The sequence below is a fragment of the Rhinoderma darwinii genome, chromosome 3, assembly GCF_050947455.1.
Source record: "Rhinoderma darwinii isolate aRhiDar2 chromosome 3, aRhiDar2.hap1, whole genome shotgun sequence".
Lineage (NCBI taxonomy): Eukaryota > Metazoa > Chordata > Amphibia > Anura > Rhinodermatidae > Rhinoderma > Rhinoderma darwinii.
The window spans coordinates 159,042,605-159,067,940 of record NC_134689.1 but is presented as its reverse complement, the minus strand read 5'-3'; the positions used below and the strand labels follow the sequence as shown (position 1 = coordinate 159,067,940).

At 42.9% G+C, this 25,336-nt stretch overlaps 1 protein-coding gene across 2 annotated transcripts in view; it reads right to left on the bottom strand.

Annotated features, from left to right (window-relative positions):
* TBC1D15 (TBC1 domain family member 15) overlaps positions 1-25,336 on the bottom strand; it is a 156,951-nt gene that overhangs the window by 38,416 nt on the left and 93,199 nt on the right. For both annotated transcript variants that reach the window (XM_075856961.1, XM_075856962.1), the window contains 3 exons: positions 16,751-16,948; positions 6,883-7,011; positions 1,815-1,918 (listed from right to left, as the gene is read on the bottom strand). In XM_075856961.1, the coding sequence (XP_075713076.1) occupies positions 1,815-1,918; positions 6,883-7,011; positions 16,751-16,948 (431 nt within the window). The remainder of the gene's footprint in view (positions 1-1,814; positions 1,919-6,882; positions 7,012-16,750; positions 16,949-25,336) is intronic.

Sequence of the window (25,336 nt, the reverse complement as noted above, 5' to 3'; positions counted from 1 at the left end):
CCTATGACTAGGGTCATTTCAGGAACGCTTTCAAACCATTTGCTCCCTTGTTACAAAACAACTTTTTATATTTGAATGGTATCTCGGAAGTCTGGTACATAAACAGGCGGAGCAGGAGTAGAAGAGAAAATAGGCTGCTCATATGTCATTTTCTATTCTTAGCCATCACACTCCAATAAAACTATTTATGTGCGTAAAAATTACAGTAAAGTATTGAAAAGTCTTGCATTTGCCTGGTGCGTATTTACAATAGCCATCATTTCATAAGCACCACTAGTGGTAATCTCAAGCTAGTTCCTATCATGTTATGTAAGAAAAACATATTTAGAGAAGAATCGCAGTCTTTTCAAGTCAGTAAAGGCTGCTTAATCAGATGTGAGAAGCAGAAGAGATGGGAGTAATGGAGAGTGAGCAACACAGTAAGCAAGAAGGCAGCTTACCGCCCTGAAGCAAACAAACCGAGCAGAAAGAGTCTTGCAAAAACAAATGCAGTACGTATGTACATCAAGCAGGGTAACGGAGCGCAAGGTAAACAGAACGGTGACACAGAAGCGCTCCCCACCTCACCGTGACATTCTGCAATACATTACGCTACACTGCACCAAAATTACATTACTCAGTGCACACGTTAAAGACAGGTCACAGACTCAAACAGAAAAAAGGACAACATTTGCATTCCTCCATTACAGCAAAATATATCTGAAGGCTTCATTAACAAAACCTCGGATTTGGACCGTTTTGGAGATGGATTCTCAGAGTAATCACAGATTTAGAAATAGAGCCCTGTGCACATGGGTTCTGCAAGTGAAGATGAAAGAAGAGTAGGACATATGAGCAAAGTGGATTTGTTTCTGTAGTTCGAATGAATATCGAGCTGAACTGTTAAAAAGTTATGATATAGGGGTCTGACCGAGTGACCCATCTGGGGAGGGAGAAGTAGTATAAAACTAAAAATAAAAATTTGTATTTATTTTTATTTTTTTGCTGATAGTATTGTATATGTTTATCTTTGTAGGACAAGATGGTATAACCTAGAGATGTTGTTGTTTATATAGAAAACAAAAATTTGCAAGGAAGGGGAAAGGAAGAAAAAAAATAGTAAAGCTATTGTCTTTTGTTTTGTAAATGTTCTTTTTGTGAAGTCTGAAAATATGTATAAATTAAAAAAAAAAAAAAGAAAAGAAGAGTAGGACATGGCCTACTTCTCTTCAGACATCATCTATGACCAGCCTTGTGCAGTAACCAATGGTAGGACAGAGAGAAAAATATCCCCGTGTACATTCTGCCCATCTTCAGACTATGTTGTAGATCTCCTGTATCTGGATTACATAATGTTGGTCTTTACAGCCTATCTTCTATTTTTTTTTTTTTAAATGAATTCAAAAGAAAAATGGTAATGTTTTGGATGACCTAACAGAAATATGTAAAATTGAACTGTGGACAACTACTCAAAGTCCATCTGTTTAGATAACAGCTTGGGTAACAAATTAAAGTCTCACTTTACCTTTTTTTTTTTTTGCAGAAAAAGGCAGGTAGCACGCTGAGCAATACAGCTGCCAAGGCAACCGTATGACGCCTGAGGAACCGCGTGCACGGATTTTATTCATTTGAATAGAATTCGTGCACAAAACTCATCAAGCCTTGTACGGTTGCCTTGGATACTATACCGCCACGTATGCTACCGGAGTCTCTCCTTGTCCGATGTAAGATTGGGTGGGAGAATAAAAGGTGAAGTGACATAATTTTTGGGAGCTAAAAAGACTCTGTAATGCATATTTACAATGGTAAAGATCCCCCAGTAAATGTAAACTTACGCTTTTCTTCTTTGTAACTGAGCTCGTTCTTCTCTAGTGCTGTCCCAAGGAAAATAACCCAGCAAGTATTTCCAAGCTTCCTTTCTCAAAGCATGGGAGAGTCCCTGCAGGGTACAAATTTATTTCATGTGAAGACTTCATTCTCCAAAATATACAAATGACGTTGGTAAATAATCAGTGCTGAATTAATACCACTACCAGTCTCCTATAAAATCAGTTATAAAATCCATACATTAGTAAGTAGGGCCAACATTTCAGAATTTTATGATTGTTTCCTTTAAGTAAGAGTTGATGTATAGAGCATTTCTGACAGATTACCGCTGCCTTGGATGCAAAGGCTGCAGAGAACGTCAGAGTGTGCTCATGTTGTAAAGAGATTACAAGGACTGCTTTGTGATAAATGGAGGTCAATGAGGACAGAATTCTAACAGCTTATGATTGACATTTTGGATGGAATGAAAGCACATAATTCTGTATTTGTAAAACAGACCAAATGGGTTTTTGGGGAAACATATTTACCAACTCAAGTTATTAAGATTACGTTATTATCAAATACAAAAGTTTTGTGCTGATCAAATACAAAGGCAACTAGCTCCAGCAACAAGCAATGTACTGAGCAGTAGAAAGAAAAAGGGTTGACAAGAACCAAAGGATCAGAGAAATAAACATGGAGAGTTAAAACAGACTTACAGAAAAAGTCTTGATTTAATCGGAGACAAGTGGCAGGCAATGTAGTTCTGTAATTCACATAGCACACCACATATTTCAGTGTATATAAAAGTTTCCATTCATATAAAATAAAACAACCCATATACCTAAACCCAATGACTGTACATACCCACAGGAAAGAAAAAATAAAACCCTAGCAATCTACTGGCTATTTTGGTGACAAATTCCTTCCTGACCATATAAATATTGTGAGTTGGCTTACGTCCTGTTCTCATCACTATTGTGATGTGCGTTTAGTATGTTTGCCAGGAAAGCTCCCAGGATACACACCAAAAGGTGTCTATAGGTCTCCAAAAGCCTGAGGAAGGTCAAAAGCGTTACCTATTGGTCTCCATCTAACTGGTATATGTCGGTATACATTTTTTCCTTGAGACATGGAATAACGTAGAAGACTACGATATGCCATACAATGGGATCCGCAAAAAACACTTTTTTTTTTCTTTCTTTAACATGGGAGCCTATGGTTGATGTATGCCACTGTGTGGGATTTGTCACAGCAATCTGTGAAATGTATACGTCATGAGCTTTTCATGACTTAAATGTTAAATGGATAGATACCACCGTTGGGCATCAGTCACAGTCCATATAAAATATATATGTCAGGAGCTTTCCCCAGCGTATGCGTTAAACGTAGGGAGAAAACAGTATGCGACTGGGGCCTTACTAGGATAGATACATTACATCTAGCATTTACAACAACAAACGTAATTATTTAAAAAAACTGAACACTGAGCAACTCCTATATGTGCTAAACCAAATTAAAAATAGAATATCTTCAGTTGGGACTGTGAATGGAAGCAGGAGACGTGGAGCTCTGTTACGTTGGATTAACGCATGCAACTTTTGTTGCCATTTTTTGAAGCAAACATAGAAGTGGATACAAAAAAACAGGAGCGAGGTATATGTCCTTTATACTTATCCTATCTTTTGGATCCACTCTTGGCTATTTCTAATAAAAACTGCATCAAAGTTGTACCGAAGATTGCATAGATTTTTTTTGTGTGTGAATCCAGTCTAAAAGAAAAACAGTGTTCTAACCCTCATACATATATTATGAAATTAATGTGGTGGTACCAAATCAACAATAAGCACCTACCCACAGGATAGGGGATAATTGTCAGATGCTAGGGCCCCAATGTTTCCAAACTACCCTTTCCTTATCACTGCATACACCGCAGTGAGGAGGGGCTTGAATAGAGCAGGGGTCGTGCATGCGATTGGACGTCTATGAGACTGATGGAAACAGCAGAGTGCTGTACTCTGCTTTTTCCGCCATTCCCATAGAATTTAAATGGAACGGGAGTGTGCTGGCTCGACCTCCATTGCATTCAATGTCCTCATCACTGCAGTCGTGCAATGATGAAGAACAAAGGGTTCCGGACCCTTGTACTCGTGGTCGGTGGGGGTCCCAGAAGTGGGGCCCCCAGTGATCTGACAATTATCACCCATCCTGTGGCTAGGTGATAATTTTCAATTCTGGGATTATCCCTTTAATCGCTAAATAATGTTTGGCCTAAAAACAAACTGATATTGAAAGTCAGAGTTACACTTTAAATTTATATTGTATTCCTATTATTCATGTGCTTGCAGAATTCTGCTCAGCAGCCTGTACTCTGCCTATGGGCCAATAAGGTAACATAAAATAGTTTTAAAGGAAATTTAAAGAGGACTGGTCACCTCTCCTGACATGTCTGTTTTACTAAATACTTGTATTCCCCATAATATAAAAATACTGGAAGCTATTTTCTTAGAACTCTGCGTTTGTGCCGTTTTATTTCTCCCAGAGATGTATGAATAAATTGACAACTAGGTGGCCCCACCAGTTGGGATTGTGTCCCCACACATTCTAACACGGTCTAAACCATATCAGACTATGTAGGGATAGGCCTCTTTGACAGGGGGAATGATAACACCATCAATTTATTCCATGAGCTTACCTACTTCATTATCAGATCCAGCCTGTAAGGGTAAAACGATACGTTCAGCTGATTAACAAGCATTTGCTCGTTCATCTGCTGATCGTTACCCTGTTTACACAGGGCAATTATCGGGAACGCACGTTTGCCCGATAACTGCACAGTGTAAAAATTTCAGATAGACGCAGGTCCCACCTCTGGGACCCACACCTATCTCCAGAAAGGGGTCCTCATAACCCCGTTCTAGCTTTGTCCGATCTCGCTGCCTCCCAGCCACTTCCTAGTTATATGGTCGGGAGTTTCCGTAACTCTGATAGGAGTGAAAGGCAGTTACAGAAGCAGCGCAGCATTCGAGCTACGCGGTTTCCTTAACTACCATTCCGTTCTATGGAACTTCCGTAAACAGCGTAGCTCAGCGAGCTACGCTGTTTTCGTACCTCATGACCATATAACCCTTTTTATGGTCAGAATTTACCTCATTCAGCCACAACAGAGCGGCAGAACGGAGGTTAGGGGGCCCCGTTCTGGAGATAGGTGCGGGTCCCAGAGGTTGGACCCTCATCTATCTGATATTTAGGAAATATCCTCATGGGAAAACCCCTTTAAGCGATTCTGGAGGCTCACCAAAGATAATATAAGGGCCAGAAAGTAGTCCTGATTCTTACAACATATCCTATCCTTGTACAATTCAAGATGCATTATCCATTAAAAAGGACCATCACCTCAAAATGTTTCTATATAGTTCATGTGAGGTCTGGCTGTTATTTAACCTCACATTTTATAAGCAGCTAGTTTGTTTATCCATATAAGAAGTAAATTGGCGTTCATAGGAAATCCTTTTCTACCTTCAAATCTACTATATGTATTCGCTTGGATTCATGCAAGTAGTCACAGATTGTATGAGGGTATTTCACAAAGTGTGATTGAAGTCTAAAGGGCCTTTTACACCGGCCGACAATTGGCCGGTGCATCGAACGCCGATCAACGAGACATCGTTGATCGACGCTCGTTTTCTCCTGTCACACGGAGCTATGGATGGGGACGAGCGGTTGTTACTCCGATCACTCGTCCCCATCCATCATCATGTCAGCAGTGCATCTCCCTGTTTACACAGGGAGAAGCGCTGCCGACAACTATAATATTTCTCTTTCTTAAAACGATACGATCAGAAGATGATCGAGCGTTTGCTCGTTTGTCTGCCGATTGCTGCCCTGTTTACACAGGACAATTATCGGCAACGAGCGTTATACGAAGGCTCGTCTGCACGATAATCAGCCAGTGTAAAACCCCCTTAAGGCATTTCTCAAACTTTGAACAAGTCTATGGGATAGATCTTGTAGCATTGTTTAGTAAGGACTTTGACCAATCACGTTCCCTGCTGCTCCGCAGTCACAAGTCAGCTGTCGGCATGTCGAGAAAAAAGACAGGAGTCTATTGGAGAATAAACTAGTTACATAAGAATATAGTCAAACTCGCTAGATCAACTGGAAAGAATCTTAGCATTGAGATTTGAAACATCCCTCCAGTGAAAAATGAAAACTTCACAGCGCTCTTATGAAGTACCTCATGGCCTTTCCCTTCAAATCTCAAACATCTGTGCTGCCTACCTCTCCTTATCCTAATTCACTAACAAAAAGTTGTTATAGTCGGCCATGTTACTCACTTTGTCTTCAAGCCTCCTAGCTCACATTTCACTTGCCACTCTTCCCCACCCCACTAAGGTTCGAGAGAGAGAGACATCGAGATAGATTGAGATCGAGAGAGAGAGAAAAAGAGCTACATAGCCAGCCCTAATCAATGTGCATGCTGCGTATAACAGGACTTTATTAGCTAGTATGTTCCCTCAAACGACAAACACTTTGGTATTTTCTGGGCTTTAAAAAAAAATTACAAATAATAATAATTATTATTTAAATGCTGCCAGAAAAAAGCATGTGAGTTCTCCACACAAAGTGATTAATAATTGTATACACTGAGGAATTCATACAGGAAAATTGGTCAATTAATTTGTGTGGGCAGGGCAAGCAGGACTTGGGCACTGTTCACCTCTCGTTACGTTAACACGTTTGTCATATGAGACAGGAAAGCTCCTGACTCTCACAAAAAACGTAGCCATAAGGCCTTATTCAGGTGATGGAAGCCAAGAGTGTCCTTTTACCCACCTGTACAGGAAAGTCAAGCAGACTCCCATAAAGCGGGCTACCGCAAAATTGTGGCCAATAGATGTGCACAGACCTTACATTCCTGGCAGCATTCACACAACTCTATATAAGAAAACACTGAATCAAATCATAGAGAACTATAATCTCCCCTCTATCGTATGGTGCTCTCAAATAGGGTAGCATTGGGTTAGAGACAGAGCTGTTTTAAGAGAAAAGAAAAGAAATAATTTCATAATACAGACTTAAGTTGAATTGTTTTACCCCTTTGAATATCGTGTGCTTTAAGTGGTCTACATTACGAATTCTTCCTTCCGAATCCGTATTGCTCTCCCATTCATCTGTTGAAACGGGATCTCTCCTGTGAACTTCTGGCCGGGTACCAACATCAATCTAAACCAAAATAAACAAATAAATCAACAAGACACAACAACTATATCAAATATACTGCAAAAAAAGGAAAGATATTTTTGATTCCCAGAAAATCCTGGAAACGAGAAATAAGCAAAATTAAAGCGGATCTTTAACTTAAATATACTGCAGCCCTATGTAAGGGATGCATATTATAGGGGCACTCCTCCTCCATTTAGACAATTGGCACCAAAAAATATTTGTGCCGTTTCCTCTAATATGAGCGATCAAAGAATACAGCGAACTCCTAGTTAAGAGTCTGGTGTATTTATGAGGGGTGCGCTTCCCCCGCCTCCCTCACCAGTGATTGACAGCTGTCCGCTGTGTATGCAGATAGACAGCAGCTCGTCAGTCACTGCTGATAAAGTTAATTGCTTCCTTTTGTTTGATATGATGCACAGATCTACGATAAAAGGGGAATGGTAGGCAATATATTAGTCAAAACTTTTAAGGTGGCAATGTAGCGGTGCCATAAAGCAGGGGCGTAGCTAGGGGGGGCAGGCGGGGCACGTGCCCCGGGCGCAGTTCAGAGGGGGGCACCAGCGCCCCCTCCTCCTGCACTATAATTGTACCTGTGTCGCAAGGACACAGGTACAATTAGAAGCAATGAATGACCGGGCACGTTCCGTGCCCGGCCATTCAGCGCCTCTCCACGAATGAAGCGACTGGTACCTTTTGTACCAGTGACGCTTCCGTCGATGAAAGGCGCTGACTGACTGGCAGGGAAAGTCATCCTGCCCAGCCTTTCATATACGCCGTGTTCAACCCCCTGGAAACCTGCGCAGAAAAGAGCAGGTCTCCATGGCTGCCGGACGGCGTGGGAGCGGGAATAAGGCGAGTTAGAATATTTTTATTTTTATTTTAAATTGTAATAGACGTGTGTCGCTGTATCTGCGGGGGGGGGGGGATACAGGGGGACTATATCTACAGGGGGTGGGCTATATACAGGTGGACTATATCTACAGGGGGACTATATCTACAGGGGGTGGGCTATATACAGGTGGACTATATCTACAGGGGGACTATATCTACAGGGGGTGGGCTATATACAGGTGGACTATATCTACAGGGGGGGGGCTATATACAGGGGGACTATATCTACAGGGGGTGGGCTATATACAGGGGGACTATATCTACAGGGGGGGCTATATGCAGGGGGACTATATCTACAGGGGGTGGGCTATATACAGGTGGACTATATCTACAGGGGGGGCTATATACAGGGGGACTATATCTACAGGGGGTGGGCTATATACAGGTGGACTATATCTACAGGGGGGGGCTATATACAGGGGGACTATATCTACAGGGGGTGGGCTATATACAGGTGGACTATATCTACAGGGGGTGGGCTATATACAGGTGGACTATATCTACAGGGGGGGCTATATACAGGGGGACTATATCTACAGGGGGTGGGCTATATACAGGTGGACTATATCTACAGGGGGGCTATATACAGGGGGACTATATCTACAGGGGGACTATATCTACAGGGGGTGGGCTATATACAGGTGGACTATATCTACAGGGGGGGCTATATACAGGGGGGGCTATATCTACAGGGGGTGGGCTATATACAGGTGGACTATATCTACAGGGGGGGGCTATATACAGGGGGACTATATCTACAGGGGGTGGGCTATATACAGGTGGACTATATCTACAGGGGGTGGGCTATATACAGGTGTACTATACAGGGGGGGGCTATATACAGGGGGACTATATCTACAGGGGGTGGGCTATATACAGGAGGACTATATCTACAGGGGGGGCTATATACAGGGGGACTATATCTACAGGGGGACTATATCTACAGGGGGTGGGCTATATACAGGTGGACTATATCTACAGGGGGGGCTATATACAGGGGGACTATATCTACAGGGGGTGGGCTATATACAGGTGGACTATATCTACAGGGGGGGCTATATACAGGGGGACTATATCTACAGGGGGTGGGCTATATACAGGTGGACTATATCTACAGGGGGGGGCTATATACTGGGGGACTATATCTACAGGGGGTGGGCTATATACAGGTGGCCTATATCTACAGGGGGACTATATCTACAGGGGATGGGCTATATACAGGTGGACTATATCTACAGGGGGGGGCTATATACAGGGGGACTATATCTACAGGGGGTGGGCTATATACAGGTGGACTATATCTACAGGGGGGCTATATACAGGGGGACTATATCTACAGGGGGTGGGCTATATACAGGTGGACTATATCTACAGGGGGGGGCTATATACAGGGGGACTATAGCTACAGGGGGTGGGCTATATACAGGTGGACTATATCTACAGGGGGGGCTATATACAGGGGGACTATATCTACTGGGGGTGGGCTATATACAGGGGGACTATATCTACAGGGGTGGGCTATATACAGGTGGACTATATCTACAGGGGGTGGGCTATATACAGGTGGACTATATCTACAGGGGGTGGGCTATATACAGGGGGACTATATACTGGGTGGGCTATCTATGGAGCACCATATACAGGGGTGGGCTATAGCTACAGGGGGGGGCTATATAGTATATAGCCCACCCCTGTAGCTATAGCCCACCCCTGTATAGCCCACCCCTGTAGATATAGCCCACCCCTGTAGATATAGCCCACCCCTGTAGATATAGCCCACCCCTGTATATAGTCCCCCTGTAGATATAGCCCACCCCTGTAGATATAGCCCACCCCTGTAGATATAGCCCACCCCTGTAGATATAGCCCACCCCTGTATATAGTATCCCACAAATAGCTCCCCCTATAGTGCTCCACAGAAAGCCCACCCCTGTATATAGCCCCCTTGAACATATAGTCCACCCCTGTATATAGTGCTCCACAGATAGCCTACCCTTGTATATAGTATATACAGGGGTGGGCTATCTGTGGAGCACTATATACAGGGGTGGACTATCTAGTGGAGCGCTATACAGGGGTGGACTATATGTACAAGGGGGGCTATATACAGGGGTGGGCTATCTGTGAAACACTATATACAGGGGTGGACTATATGTGGAGCACTATATACAGGGGTGGGCTAGATCTACAGGGGGCTACATACATGGTTGGGCTATCTGTAGAGTACTATATACAGGGGTGGGCTATATCTACAGGGGGCTATATACAGGCGTGGGCTATCTGTAGAGGACTATAGGGGGAGTTATTTGTGGGACACTATACAGGGGTGGTCTGTATGGGGGCACTATCTACAGGGGCTCTATGGCAGGCACTATCTACAGGGGGCTCTGTGGCAGGCACTATCTACAGGGGGCACAGTGTGTGTGTGTGTGTGTGTGTGTGTGTGTGTGTGTGTGTGTGTGTGTGTGTGTGACACAGTGTATGGTGCTATTATAATTAGAGGTGCAGTGTATGGCGCTATTATATTTAGGGGTGTAGTGTGTGTGGTATAATGAGAACTTTATATTTATTTATAGGTGCAGAAATGTTGGAAAAGTGAGAAGCTGAAGACATGTGAGCGGAAAACTGCAGAAATGGGCTGTGACCGGGAGAAGCCACCATAGAGGTCTGGACCGGAGGGAGAAAAAGAACTAGAATCTGAGACGTCACTGGTGAGTCACTTAATGTAAATGTTTATTCTGCCTCTAATCAGTAATGTAGTCACTGTATGATCTGCAGCGAGATGATGGGTGGTGTGATTATGATAAGATTTATTTTTTGTGAAACGGCATCTCCCAGCATATCCTTATCATTGTTTGGGCCATGCTGGGAGCTGTAGTTTTACGCCGTACATACCTATACGGCAGGGGTTGCACTAAATTGAGCTGTATTTGTGCTGGTGCTGTATATATGTACTGAGCACTATTCTGGTGTTGTGTATAGAACCATATTGCTTGTAAAATGTACAAATGTTTTTATGCTCGCGTTACATAAAAATAAATGAAACGTCGATTGGTAGAGAAAACAAACACGGCGAGAGGGAAGGAGATGTCGGGAAAGAGGTTGGGGGGGGGGGCAAGCTGAATCTTTGCCCCGGGTGCTGGAGAACCTAGCTACGCCTCTGCATAAAGGTTACCAAAGATAATTCTAAATGTATTATCTCTATATAGAAACCGGTTTTAATTCTTTAGAACAGTGGTCCCCAACGTTTTTTGCACCGAGGACCAGTTTGATGCAAGAAAATTTCTCCAGGGACCGGCGGGGCGGGGGTTTACATTGCGTAAATACTGCGTATACCTGTATTATAATACCTGTATTATGCTGCAGAAAATCTACTACTGTACTACAGTAGCAGCAAAGTGGATGAGATAAAACAAGTCTCATCCCCACACTGCGTAAATACGGAGCAGAAAAAACGCTCAGAAATTGACCTGCGGTGCAGAATTTTATTCCGCAGCAAGTCCATTGTATTTGCGGAAACGCTGCTTATTTGTTGTGGGTTTTCCCCATTGAAATCAATGGGAGGTAAAATCCACAACAAATAGCAGGAGCGTAGCTAAAGGCTCATGGGCCATGATGCAAGAATTCAGCTTGGGTCCCCTACCCCTCCCCAACACTACCAGACCCCTGCCCGCGCCTATGCCAAGTCGCCTTGCCCAACAATCCCCATGGACGCCCCACAGTATAATGCCCCTATAACTGACTCCACGTTATAATGCCCCCATAGCTTCCCCCACACAGTATAATGCTCCCCATAGCTGCCCCCACACAGTATTATGCTCTTCATAGCTGCCCCCACACAGCATTATGCTCCCCATAGCTGCCCCCTCACAGTATAGTGCCCCCATAGTATAATGCTCCCCATAGTATAATGCTCCCCATAGCTGCCCCATACAGTATTATGCTCCCATAGCTGCCCCCACACAGTGTTATGCTCCACATAGCTTCCCCCACACAGTACAATGCCCCCATAGTATAATGCTCCCCATAGCTGCCCCCACACAGTAGAATGCCAGACATAGCTGCCCCCCTCACAGTAGAATGCTCCCCATAGCTGCCCCCACAGTAGAATGCTCCCCATAGCTGTCCCCACAGTAGAATGCTCCAATAGCTGCTCCCACAGTATAATGCTTCCCATAACTGCCCCCACAGTAGAACGCCCCCCATAAAGTAGAAGGCCTCCTTAGCTGCCCCATACAGTAAAATGCTCCCATAGCTGACACCATATCAGCACCCCATCCCATACCCAGTATAATGCCCCCATGTATGCCTAATAAAAAATAATAACATAATTACTTACCTATCCCCATTCCCACAACTGGTGGAGGATCATTCTCCGGTCTGTGCTATGACTGACTCGGATGCAGAATGCAGTTTGAACTGGAACCAGCGGCGGTCACATGGGATGAAACATCATCCCAGTAGGCCGGCCTGGATGACGTTAGAGGGCCGGCCTCCTGGGATGACGTTTCATCCCATGTGACCGCCACTGCAGGCTGCAGCGGTTTTCTGGGATGAAACGTCATCCCAGGAGGCCTGCTCAGCAGTTTTTCGCAGCAGAGATTCTGGGTGAAAAACTGCACCTCAGTTTGGTGCAGTTTTTCGCCAGAAATTACCTGAGGCCACTGGGGCGGACACCAGATACCGCGGCCCGGTACCAAATGATCCGCAGCCCGGTGGTTGGGGATCACTGCTTTAGAATACAATTAGGTTTAATATACATTTTTCTAGGTTGAAAATCGATTCTTTTAAATTATTATACCCGGATTTCTTGAGTGACAAATTCTGTCATTTCTCTCTGATAAAAAGTGTACAATAAGATTTATACATTTCTATTTTCCCATACACTGTGTATAGAATACTAAATAGCACATTGAGAAGGTATAGTAAATATACCTTCCTCCATATCACATGAACCGTATTAGCCAATAGAAGCTCGCAGATCCTTTATTCTTAGCCTCACTCACATACACACAGTTTTAGACCAGGTTTCCAGAACAATCAAGCCATTTTTCTTTACTCTACATAAACGAACTGTACCTATACTGGATTTGAGCATTCTCATGAATTGAAACGCTTTCATACCAGTCATGTCTCCAAAAAGGAACCCTGCACTTAAGACTTTATTGGATACTAGAAAAAGTACCCGGCGCTGCCCGTGTATAACATGTCGTCTGTCTGTTTGTGTGTTCATTGGATTTGTTCCAAGGGTGCCCAGGAGGCCAATCAGCTTGCTTTCTGGCCTGGGTTCGGGCAGGAGTCTCTGCCCTTCTGAGAGCCACCTGTCTGATCTGTTGCTGAGAAAGCCCGAGTTTGCTGAGGAGTTTCAGCAGCTCGAGCAGCAATATGACGCTTTTAATCAGCTTGCAGTTGGGCAAGAGGAGTCTCTACACAGCTAGTAATGCAGCTTTCCTCCTGGCTATCGGTAATCTTATTGATTGCTATGGTTAACCGCTTCCCTGTACCTTTCCATCTAGGACTATCTTGTAAAGTGCACTACCTGCTACTGCCAGATAAAAGCATATTTACTATAAAAGGGAATGTCTGTATTCGCTTTTACAGCGTTGGATTGGGATCATGTGATAATGGCTGATAATCTTCCTGAGAAAACCTTCCTGAACACCCGATGTACCTGTGTGCCAAATTTGAGTTCAAATATTTCAGGTGTTTGGATGCCTATAGAGGACGACAAACAGACATTCACTATAATGGCTGATAACAGAGAACAATGGCAAGATTGGGACATTTACGAAAACCTTCCCGGACACCCGATGTACCTATGTGCCAAATTTGGGGTTAAATGGCTCAGGCGTTTGGATGCCTATATAGGGTAGACAGACAGACATTCAATTTCATAATATAGAATAGCAGATTACACTGGTCCATTTGTTTGTGGTTTGTGTGTGTGGTTAAAAACGTAATTTCCTACCGATATGAAGCCAACATATCTAATCATGTCTAAGTGCAGGGTTCTTTTTTGGAAGCATGACTGGCCTGAAAGGGGTTTAATTTAGGAGAATGCTGAAACCACAGGAATGGCTCTGTTGAGAGATTTCAGCAGCTCGGGCAGCAGCCATGCGCTTTGCCACAGGAGTCTTTCGTCTAATTGCAGGGTTCCTTTTTGGAGGCATGACTGGTATGAAAGGGTTTCAACTTATGAGAATGCTCAAATCCAGTATAGACGCAGTTGATTTACGGTGAGTAACACGTAGAGAAAAGAAAAATGGCTTGGTTGTTATGGAAACTTGGTCTAAAACTGTGTGTATGTGAGTGAGGCTAATAATAAAGGACCTGCAAGCTTGTATTGGCTAATACAGGTCATCTGATGTGATATGGAGGAAGGTCCTTGATGTGGAAGACAGTGGTGCTATATGTGCTTCTGTGAATATGTCGTGAACAGTAGGTCCTAGAGAGCTGAAACCCGGTCTAAACCATCAGAAGTGCCTGATTTACTTATGTGCCAAATTCAGTGCAGATTGGTCCAGTCTTTTGGCCATGCGCCGGGTAACTCTGCTCTTCTAGATTATAAAAGTGAATGTCTGTCCTCTATAGGCATCCAAACGCCTGAACCATTTGACCCCAAATTTAGCACATAGGTACATCAGGTGTTCGGGAAGGTTTTCGTAAATGTCCCAACCTTGCTATTGTTCTCCATTATCAGCCACCATAGTGAATGACTGATTGTAGTCCTCTATAGGAATCTAAACACCTGAACTATTTGACACCATATTTAGCATATAGGCACATCTGGTGTTTAGGAAGTTTTTCGTAAAGGTCCCTTGCTGTTGTTCTCGGTTATCAGCCATTATCACATGATCACGATGCAATACTATAAAAGCGAATACAGACATTCGCTTTTATAGTAAAGATGTTTTTTATCTGGCAGTAACAGGTAGTGCACTTTAGAAGATAATCCTAGATGGGAAGGTACAGGGGAGCGGCTACCCATAGCAACCAATCAGATTTCTGATGTCAAGGAGGAAAGCTACATTACTAGCTGCAGAGACTCCTCTTGCTCAACTGCAAGATGATCAAATGCGTCATACTGCTGCTCGAGCTGCTGAAACTCCTCAGCAAACTCAGCCCAGGCTTTCTCATCAACAGATCAGGCAGGTGGCTCTCAGAAGTGCAGAGACTCCTGCCTGAACCCAGGCCAGAAAGCCAGCTGATAGAGCATATCATTATGTTCAGCGTGCTAATGAGTCGGCTTTCATGCACGATGCGATTTTCAATTATGATCCAACCATAGTCTATGGCCAACTGGTAATAAAACTGCCAATGTTGTTAATCAATAGCCTCTGTCACAGTCTTACGACTCCATTTCCCACCCGTTTAGCTGTTAGGTATTTAGGAAGTTAAAATTAAAATAAACAGTGTGTAACTGCCGGGGTATATAGGGCTACTAGCGATTTCCTCGTAAACCAAGAAAATACGAGGGCATGAATTTGCCCCCTCGGTACCCTTGGAACAAATCCAATGAACACATAAACAGACAGACAGATAAGTTATACCCGGGCAGCACCGGGTACTTTTTCTAGTATTCTATAAAAACAGATTTAAACTAAAAACGGGAACTAGAATAGTATAGGCTGCTACATGAATGCAATATGTACCCAGAAATTTTTGTATATGTTGTGTCCATATACAAACCAATATACACGTATATATGAAATTACAGCATGCCAAAACCCCAAAAATTTGAGTGTGAGCATGCCTAACCTCTTTGGTGCTATCCTAAGAGGAGGTCAAATAGGATATACTTAAATAATACATACAAAATGGTAGTTTGATTCTATACGCTTGTTGTCATTTTAGACTTCTTAACCATCACTTCTGAAAATGACATCAATAAATTTGCTGGGCGCAACGAGGGATAACAGTTAATGTTTCTATTATACAGACCCTTCAAAATCACTTTGCAGGATGCCTGTATATTCTGTTTATTGATACTATTAAATGGTAGATTACACAGGAGATAAGGCTTAACAAAAGTGAAAACTAACATCTGATTTACAGCAGAGCAAAGTAATAAATCAACATGAAGAGTGTTACTGCCTCCTCCAACAGATGACATATTAAAGACATATACTATCTCACTTGACAACCTGGAGCAGTTTCTTGCTATATAAGACTATTTACAATAGGTATTCACAGCTTAAAAAAAAATAAAAAAATAAAAAAATCACCTTATCCCCAACACTAAATACAAAGTAGTCAGCCTTGAGAAGAAAGAGTCTCATTATTTACCATGTAGACCAGCCATTTCGTTAATTGAGAAAAAGCTAGAATTGTTGATAAAGAAGTTACTTTCTGTATAAATAAGCTCACCAGCATACTAAATACAGTGTAGAAGAGGCACATATGAAGGAAAATAATTCACTAAGTGTTTTTCCTCTGGCTTACAGATTTCTGTTATAAATATATTATGTTCCACTCTGCATCGTAGAAAATAAATAAATCCTAAAAGTAAAAAAATATAACACATTTGTCTCAAGTTATATATCTGATACTTGTAGTTGGTTAAAAAAAAAGTAACAAGCGTGACAAGACATACCAAAGTCAGACGGTTTTATTGCCAAAGTAGCTAAAGATAAATTGACTGTCAATACTCAGTAAAGCCTCCTGGCATTAGACTGGGCTAAATAACTCAAAATCAGATATGAAGAATGTTTTCAGACAGTTCATTGTCCTGATAGATCATGCTCAGCTCTTGAAAGTGAACATGCTTATGTCCCAGGGCAGAATTACAATCATCTTCCTGGATTCTCTGGACTACGGCAAAAACAAAATTAAACACATCGATACTTACACGAGTTATAACTTCAAAGCCGGATTCTTCTTGCTGATTTATTTTTAAATCCGGGATTGCATCACCAAGAAATTCAGCAATTTCCTGAGGTGGCCTCCGGTCGGTTGAAGGATCGTGGCCTCGTATGGTGTCAACCAAAAAATTTGTGACTTTGGAAAAGTTAACCATAGTGGCAGTGTAAGGATCCTTCTTCAATTTCTGTAAACAAGAGGGAAGTAATTGTAATTGCATTAGGATAAAAACAAGAAAATTATTTTATAGATGTAAAAATACATTGCCACTTTAAATACAAAATTCTGCTGTTACTTTTTTTCAGTTTGGTGTTCATGAGACACCACATAGATATCACTTCTACTATGTCATCTATTATTGGTTTTAAACAACTCCCTTGGATATGGAAAATGACGAGTCGCTCGTCAAAGTGTCAACCATTATAAGTGATATTACTGAATAGGACCTATGTGCATGTAATACTAGGTGAATTACATCATCAGCCATGATGGCTCTCTGCTATTAGGGCAGTTTTTAGGCTAGGGCTCCACAGAATCAAAGAGTAGCCCTTAATTGAAGGTAAGGTTTTATGTGCCACTTTAGGGTTTCTACATGGAAAAGAAAAGTTGTAAGGAACCTCCAGGTTTTTGCAGGGTTGCTTGCAACTTTTACTTCGGGAAACTCTAAACAAAGCAAAAGCTTGCTATGTGTCAGTCTCTTAGCTGTTCTTTTTCTTGCTGCATAATATATATTATAAAAACACACGTTGCCTAGCAATAGTCATAAACAAGCTTAGGTGCTACACCTTTTCTACTTGAGTCAATAGGGATCTATGTGTCACTCATGCAGCCAACCAGAAGTTCCGGTATGATGACACTGCATGGACTGTACTAGCGTTGCACGATGCATCGAAATATCAATACTATTTCCATGCTGTGCACCCTCAAACGGGTAAATACCATGAATTCATGTAATTCGATACTAAGGTGTGCGACCGCTCAGCTTCGTATTGCAATGCATGAAATTAGTTACTAGAATAATGTGATGCAGCCGGCGCTGCACAACAAGTGTGTGTATGCGTGACCAGGAGTGGGGCAACGGCTGTAATACACAGACGCAGCTCCGCTCTAACAGCGGAGATCAGAGAAAGCTTTGATCTCCGCCGTTATCCTCTTGAATGCCACGATCATAGTGGACCGCAGCATTTAAAGGAACATATCTTATATGGACAGATAGCCAATGAAGGACCCCACAGCTGCCTAACCATATTTCTAGCTGTAAGGGCATACTTAGGTTTGTCCTAATAACTGGCTTTTTTATTATCAGTACACAGGCTTATTTACTGGCATATAAATATATGCTGGTAGTACATTAAAGTTAAAAAATGTAAATAAATAAAAAATAAAAAAATAAATATATATATATATATATATATATGTGTTAAATAGAAAGGGTCTGTAAAAATACACAAATGCACATTTTTATATAAACATTAAAATAAAGTCCAATACATAAAATATACACATATTTGGTGTCGACCATCTTCGCGACCATAATAACCTGCACAACAAATTTATAGTGTCATTTAGGATGATTGTGTTTGCTGTAAAAAAAGTAAAAACGATTTTTCTGCCTTCTTGCCAAACATAAAAATTTATATAGATTAAACGATAATGTAAATGTACCAAAAAAAATAAAATAAACAGTCCGAGAAAGCTACATCGAGCAAAAAAATTTTAAAGTTACGAGCGTGGGATGCAATAAAAAAATGTTCTGTCCTCAAGGCCAAAATTGCCCATGTCCCTAAGGGGTTAACCCCAATGTTGCCATTATGTGAGGGAAATTATGGGGTCACATGGTGTTATGAACTTGAACCTCCATGTGCCTCACATTAATAGTAATTAACCCCATCATGTACCTCACGCATTAACCCAATGTTGCCCATTATGACTTAGGTACATGATGGGGTTAATTACTATTAATGTGAGCCACATGGAGGTTCATAAATCATAACACCATGAGAACCACATCTGAAAATGGAAAGGACTTTTTATTTGTGTGTTTTTTTTTTGTTTTTTTTCGCAAAGTATACTTTTGGTATCGAAAATAGACATACTACACGAAGGATCGGTATCGAAGTCCAAATTCTGGTATCATGACAAACCTAGACTGTACCATACAGGAAGGGGATACAAACCCTGATCACAGTTAGGCTCTGTTCACACAGTTTTTTTGGCGCAGATTTTGATGCAGAAATCACGTCTGAATCCGCGCCAAAAAATAGCCGAAAATCACCCAATGATTATAATGGGAGGCAGAGGCTTTATTTTTTTTGTCCACAGGCGGCTTTCAGCTGTTGTCGGGGGAAAAAAGCGCCATGTCCTTTCTGGCCGCTGTCTCCGCCTCTGACCTCCCATTGAAATCAATGGGAGGCAGAAAAACCCGCGGCGCTCGTTTCCTATCGTTTTTCGTCTGTGGTCCTTGAATTAGCTTCATGGCCGCGGGTGAAAGATGCGGAAAAGAAAGCGCAAGAAGGTCAAAATTTGCCTCAAAATTTCTGAAGGAATTCTGAGGCAGATTTTTTATGCCTGCAAAAATCTGTGTGTGAACAGGTCCTAACTGTTGATTAGACAGGTTCCTCTCACAGTTATAAGATCATCACAGTTCAGCCTCCCAGACTGTATACTTAGAATCTCTTATTAAGGAGAATATAGAGAGGGAAGGCTTATTATTTACAGAACGAAATGCATACTACTTTTTTTTAACACATTTTCATTGGTTTTTAGTATTTTTTTCACGGCATTCACCGTGTGGGATAAATAATGTGTTCAGTTTATAGTTTAGGTGGTCACCAAATATGTAAGAATTGACCTGACCCTTTTTTTTTCTTATATACAGGACGCATCTTTTAAAATACGCTTGCGTAAAAAACGTGTTGTATGTACTAACTGCATGCTTTCCCACTGATTTGAATGGTAAGCTTAATCAAGCGTTTGACGCATATTTTGTCGTGTAAAACGAGCCAAAATACATGCCGTGTGTACAGGGCCTTACGGAAACAGAGTAGTTCAGCAAGCTCTGCTGTTTCCATACACCCGGCAACCTCGTAACTCAGTGGCTGGAGCCCACAGACCGGAGGTAGGACTTGTGGTCAGGGGGCCACCATTCTAGAGATGGGTGTGGGTCCCAGAGGTGGGACCTGTATCTATCAGACATTTATGGCATATGGATATGCCATAAATGTTCGCGATGGGAATACTCCTTAGGCCTCGTGCACACTTACGTCACCGTTTTCACGGCCGCTTTTGACGGGTCCGTGAACCCGTTTTAGCGGCCGTGTGGTTTCCGTGTGCACTCCCTGTTTCCGTTTCCGTGCGCCGAGCATGGTACTGTCCAGGGTGCTGAAAGAGTTAATGGGCTGCACTGATCGGCGGTAACTCTTTCAGCACCCTGCACAGTACCATGCTTGGCGCGCGGAAAATACAATTTTAATGTAATAAAAAAATATATATAAGTTCATACTTACATTCCTCCTGTCCGGCCTCCAGCGATGACGTTCAATTCATGTAGCCGCTGCAGCCAACCACAGGCTGCCGCGGCCTCTGCAGCCAACCACAGGCTGCCGCGGCCTCTGCAGCCAACCACAGGCTGCCGCGGCCTCTGCAGCCAACCACAGGCTGCCGCGGCCTCTGCAGCCAACCACAGGCTGCCGCGGCCTCTGCAGCCAACCACAGGCTGCCGCGGCCTCTGCAGCCAACCACAGGCTGCCGCGTCACAAAAGAAGGTCGGACTGGAGGAAGAAGAGGGACTCGTCACCAAGACAACGACCGGGTACGTATGAAATGAATTTTATTTTTAATCAGCAGCCTCTTTTCTCTATCAGTTATTGATAGAGACAAGTGGCTGCCGATTAGTGTAATAGTTTTCTAATGCTTTTCTGCCCGCCCGGCGGTTGCTAGGCAACGGCTCCGTCACAAACGGACGGCACACGGATGCCTTCAGTGTGCCTTCAGTTTTTTTGACGGCCTCATTGACTTGCATGGGCCTCACGGTCACGGAATCCCGGGCCAAAGTAGGACTGCTCTACTTTGGATCGGAAAGGAGCAACGGACCGTCAAAAAAACTGAAGTGTGCATGGTCCCATTGAAATGAATGGGTTCAGGGTGCTATCAGTGACAAAAACGGATAGCACCCTGAAGGGAAAAACTGAAGTGTGCATGAGGCCTTATAATAGAAGATAACATTTAATTTATTGAAAAAAATAAAAATAACCCAAAATGTGTTATACTGATCTCAGAACATAAACAAAACATTTAGATTAACGCCATATGAAGGCTGCATGGTTTCTTGTGCAGTTACATTTTCTGGACAGTTCTGCATAGTGAGGCCTCATGCACACGAACGTATTGTTGTCCTCCCGTAAATACTGGCATAAATACGGGTCCTTTGTCACACGTATTCGACCCGTATTACACCAGTATTTACGGATCCTTGCCCGTAAATACGGGTCCAGGGTCACCAGTATTCCACCCGTATTTACGGACCCGTCTTCTCTGCACTAAATCGGGAGCCCCTTCTCTCTATCACTGCTGGATAGAGAGAAGGGGTAGCCCTTTCGGGCAGAGTTTCCATACCGATTGAAAGTAAAAGAAGTTCATACGCACCCCGGCCGTTGTCTTGGTGACGCGTCCCTCTTTTGACATCCAGTCCGACCTCCCTGGATGACGCGGCAGTCCATGTGACCGCTGCAGCCTGTGATTGGCTGCAGCGGTCACATGGGATGAAACGTCAACCCGGGAGGCCGGACTGGAGGAAGAAGCAGGTAAGTTAACTTTTAATACTATTAACTCCAGCGGTAGTCACTGTCCCGGGTGATGAAAGAATTACTGCCGATCAGTTAACTCTTTCAGCACCCTGGACAATGACTATCCCCTGACATCGCCTAGCAACGCTCTCGTAATTACAGGTGCACACACGTAGCCATCCGTAATTACGGGAGCCCCATAGACTTCTATGGGCCTGCCCGTGCCGTTATTACGGCCTGAAATAGGACATGTTCCATATTTTTCAGCGGCACGGGCACCTTCCCGTAAGCATACGGGAAGGTACCCGTGGCCAATAGAGGTCTATGGGCGTTTTTACGTTCGTGTGCATGAGGACTGAATGACAGTTAGGGCATGTTCAGACGTTGTGGGTGTACTGCGGATTTTGCATTGCACATCTACAGTAATTTATAGTACAACACAAGTGGATGGGGTTTTAAAAACCCAATTCACATGTAGCGGGAAAGTCTGCAATGAAATCAGAGAATTTTCACCACACAATTTACCCGCCACAAAGATGCAACAAAATCTACATGTTTCATATGCAGATTTTGCCACAGATCCGTTGCGGATTTGCCATGAATTTGTGGCAAAATATGCAGCTGAAATTGTCCAATACATCTGAACGTGCCCTTACAGGGTTTTTCAAGATTGAACAAATAAAAGTTTACTGTATGGTCACATTCTCAATGTATTATAGTAATTCAGTCACAGGGTAGATGTTTGAAAAGCCCGGTTACTTGCACTGCACAGTTTGTGTCCATTGATGAGGAAAGTATACAGAGAACCTAATGTGTGCATTCCTTGTACGTGGATGTGCTCTGTAGAAGTGTCTGTTGCCATAGATAAAACTGCTACTACAATGCATTATAACGTGTGGTCGCTTTTATTTGTACAGTCCCAGGAAAACCCTTATAGACTATGTATAGACTAAAGCAGGGTTTCCCAAACCGTGGGTCGCGACCACCTGGGGGTCGTGTGAAGACTTCCGGGGGGACGTGAGCCACTCACCGATGTCCGGGTTCCAACGGTATCTGCACTCTCAGGCTGCAGATGCAGTTGAATTTACGATTGGAGCAAGGAGCCGACGGCTCCTTGCTCCATCATGCACTATGAGATGAGCAGTGAGCAGCTCGGCAGGTAAGTATGTATTTTATTAGGCACTATGGGGGCATTATACTGGGTATGGGGGCCGATATACTGTATAGGGGCAGCTATGAGGGCATTATACAGTGTGGGGGCAGCTATGAGTGCATTATACGTTGTAGGGGCATTATATTGCATGGTGACATTATACTGTGTAGGGAGGCACTATAGGGGCATTACACTGTGAAGGGGCAGCTTTAGGGGCATTATACTGTATAGGGAGGCACTACAGGGGCATTATACTATGTGGGGCCAGCTAAGTACCATCATCTAACTGCAAATAAAGTTGACATACGCCAGACAAAGTGGGGCAAAGTATGGTAGTGGGAGGGTCCCAAACAAAAGCCTCAGCCAAAAGTGGGTCCCAGCCTCTGGAAGTTTGGGAACCACTGGACTAAGGCCCCATGCACACGACCATGCCCACAATCACGGCCCGTGATTGGGGGCACGGCCGGCCGCCGACTGACAGCCGCATTTTCGGGCCGTGCTTTTTTGCGGATCCGTATATACGGATGCACTACGGACCGTATTTGCGGATACCATTCAGCAGAAATGGGTACGTTGCTGATGATTTGCTGATGACTATAAAGCAATACGGAACCGTATTTATGGTCAGTATTTGCGGATACGGTCGTGTGCATGGGGCCTCAGGCCCCATGCACATGACCGTGCCCGCAATCACGGCCCGCGATTGCGGGCACGGCCGGCCGCCGACTGACAGCTGCATTTTCGGGCCGTGCTCCCATACAAAGTATGGGAGCACGGCCCGCAAAATGCGAAAGAACGGACATGTTCCATAATTCCCGGAAAATTTCCACGGCACGGACACCCTTCCGTAGTGCTACGGAAAGGTGTCAGTGTTCAATGAAAGTGAATGGCTCCGTTTTTGCGGACTGCAATTGTGGTCCGCAAATACTGAGGTTTTTTACGGTCGTGTGCATGGGGCCTAATAGTCAATTTAAATATTCATTAATCTGCTAAAATATTTGTGACATAGGATGGAGGTTAACAACAATTGTTGCTTCTTTACTATTAACCCCTTTAGGACACAGCCTGTTTTGGCCTTGTGGCACAGCCGATTTTTTCAAATCGGACGTGTCACTTTATGTGGTAATAACTTGGGAATGCTTTTATCTATCCAAGCAATTCTGAGAAATTGTTTTCTCGTGACATATTGTACTTTAAGATCGTGGAAAAATTTGGTCGATAAATGTAATATTTATTAGTGAAAAACACCAAAATGTAGAGGAAATGTGCAAAAATTTAGCATTTTTCTAAATTGAAATGTATCTGCTTGTAAAACAGATAATAATACCACACAAAATAGTCACTAGTTACCATTTCCCATATGTCTACTTTATGTTTGCATCGTTTTTTGAACATCCTTTCATTTTTCTCACATTTTCAAGAAAATTTCAAAAGGCCATTTTTACAGGTACCAGTTTAGTTGTGAAGTGGTTTTGAAAGCCTTATATATTAGAATCCCCCAATAAATCACCCCATTTTAAAAACTGCACCCCTCAAAGTATTCAAAACAGCATTCAGAAAGTTTAAGCCTTTAGGCATTTCACAGGAAATAAAGCAAAGTAGAGGGGAAATTTACAAATGTCATATTTTTTTCCTAAATTCATTTGTAGTAAAAAAAAATCTGTAACACAGAAGGTTTTACCAGAAAAACGCAACGCAATATTTATTGCCCAGATTCTGCAGTTTTTAGAAATATCCCACATGTGGCCCTAGTGTGCTAATGGACTGAATTACAGGCCTCGGAAGCAAAGGAGCATCTAGTGGATTTTGGGGTCTGCTTTTTTTTATATTATATTTTAGGCACCATGTCAGGTTTGAAGAGGTCTTGTGGTGCCAAAACAGTGGAAATTTCCCAAAAGTGACCCCATTTTGGAAACTACACCCCTCAAGAAATTTATCTAGGGGTATAGTTAGCATTTTGACCCCACAGGTATTTTGCTATATTTATTGGAGTTAGTCTGTGAAAATGAAAATCTGAAAAAACATAGAAATTTGTAATATTTACAAGGAATAAACAAGAAAATGCACCCTAACATTTGTAAAGCATCTTCTCCTGATTACGAAAATACTCCATATGTGGTAATAAGCTGCTGTTACGACCCACAGCAGCGCTCAGAAGGGAAGGAGCGCCATTTGGATTTTGGAGCGCAGATTTTGCTGGATTGGTTTTCAGTGTCATGTCATGTTTTGCAACACCCTGGAGGGACCAAAACAGTGGAAACCCCCCAAAAGTGACCGCATTTGGGAAACTACACCTCTCAAGGAATTTTTCTAGCGGTATAGTGAGCATTTATACCACACAGTTTTTTTTGCAGAGTTTAGTAGAATTAGGCCGTGAAAATGAATATCAAAATTTTTGTCCATTAAAACGTTGAATTGTTTAATTTTCACAAGGGATAAAGGAGAAAAAGTCGCCCTAAATTTGTAACGCAATCTCTCCCGAGTAGGACAATACCCCACATGTAGTAGTAATTGATTTTTTTAATAGAAATTAATTAACCTTTGCAGGACTGATCCTTTTTTGCTTTTCCATTTTAGTTTTTCACTCCCCGCCTTCGAAACACCATAACTTTTTTATTTTTCCATCAATAGAGCGGTG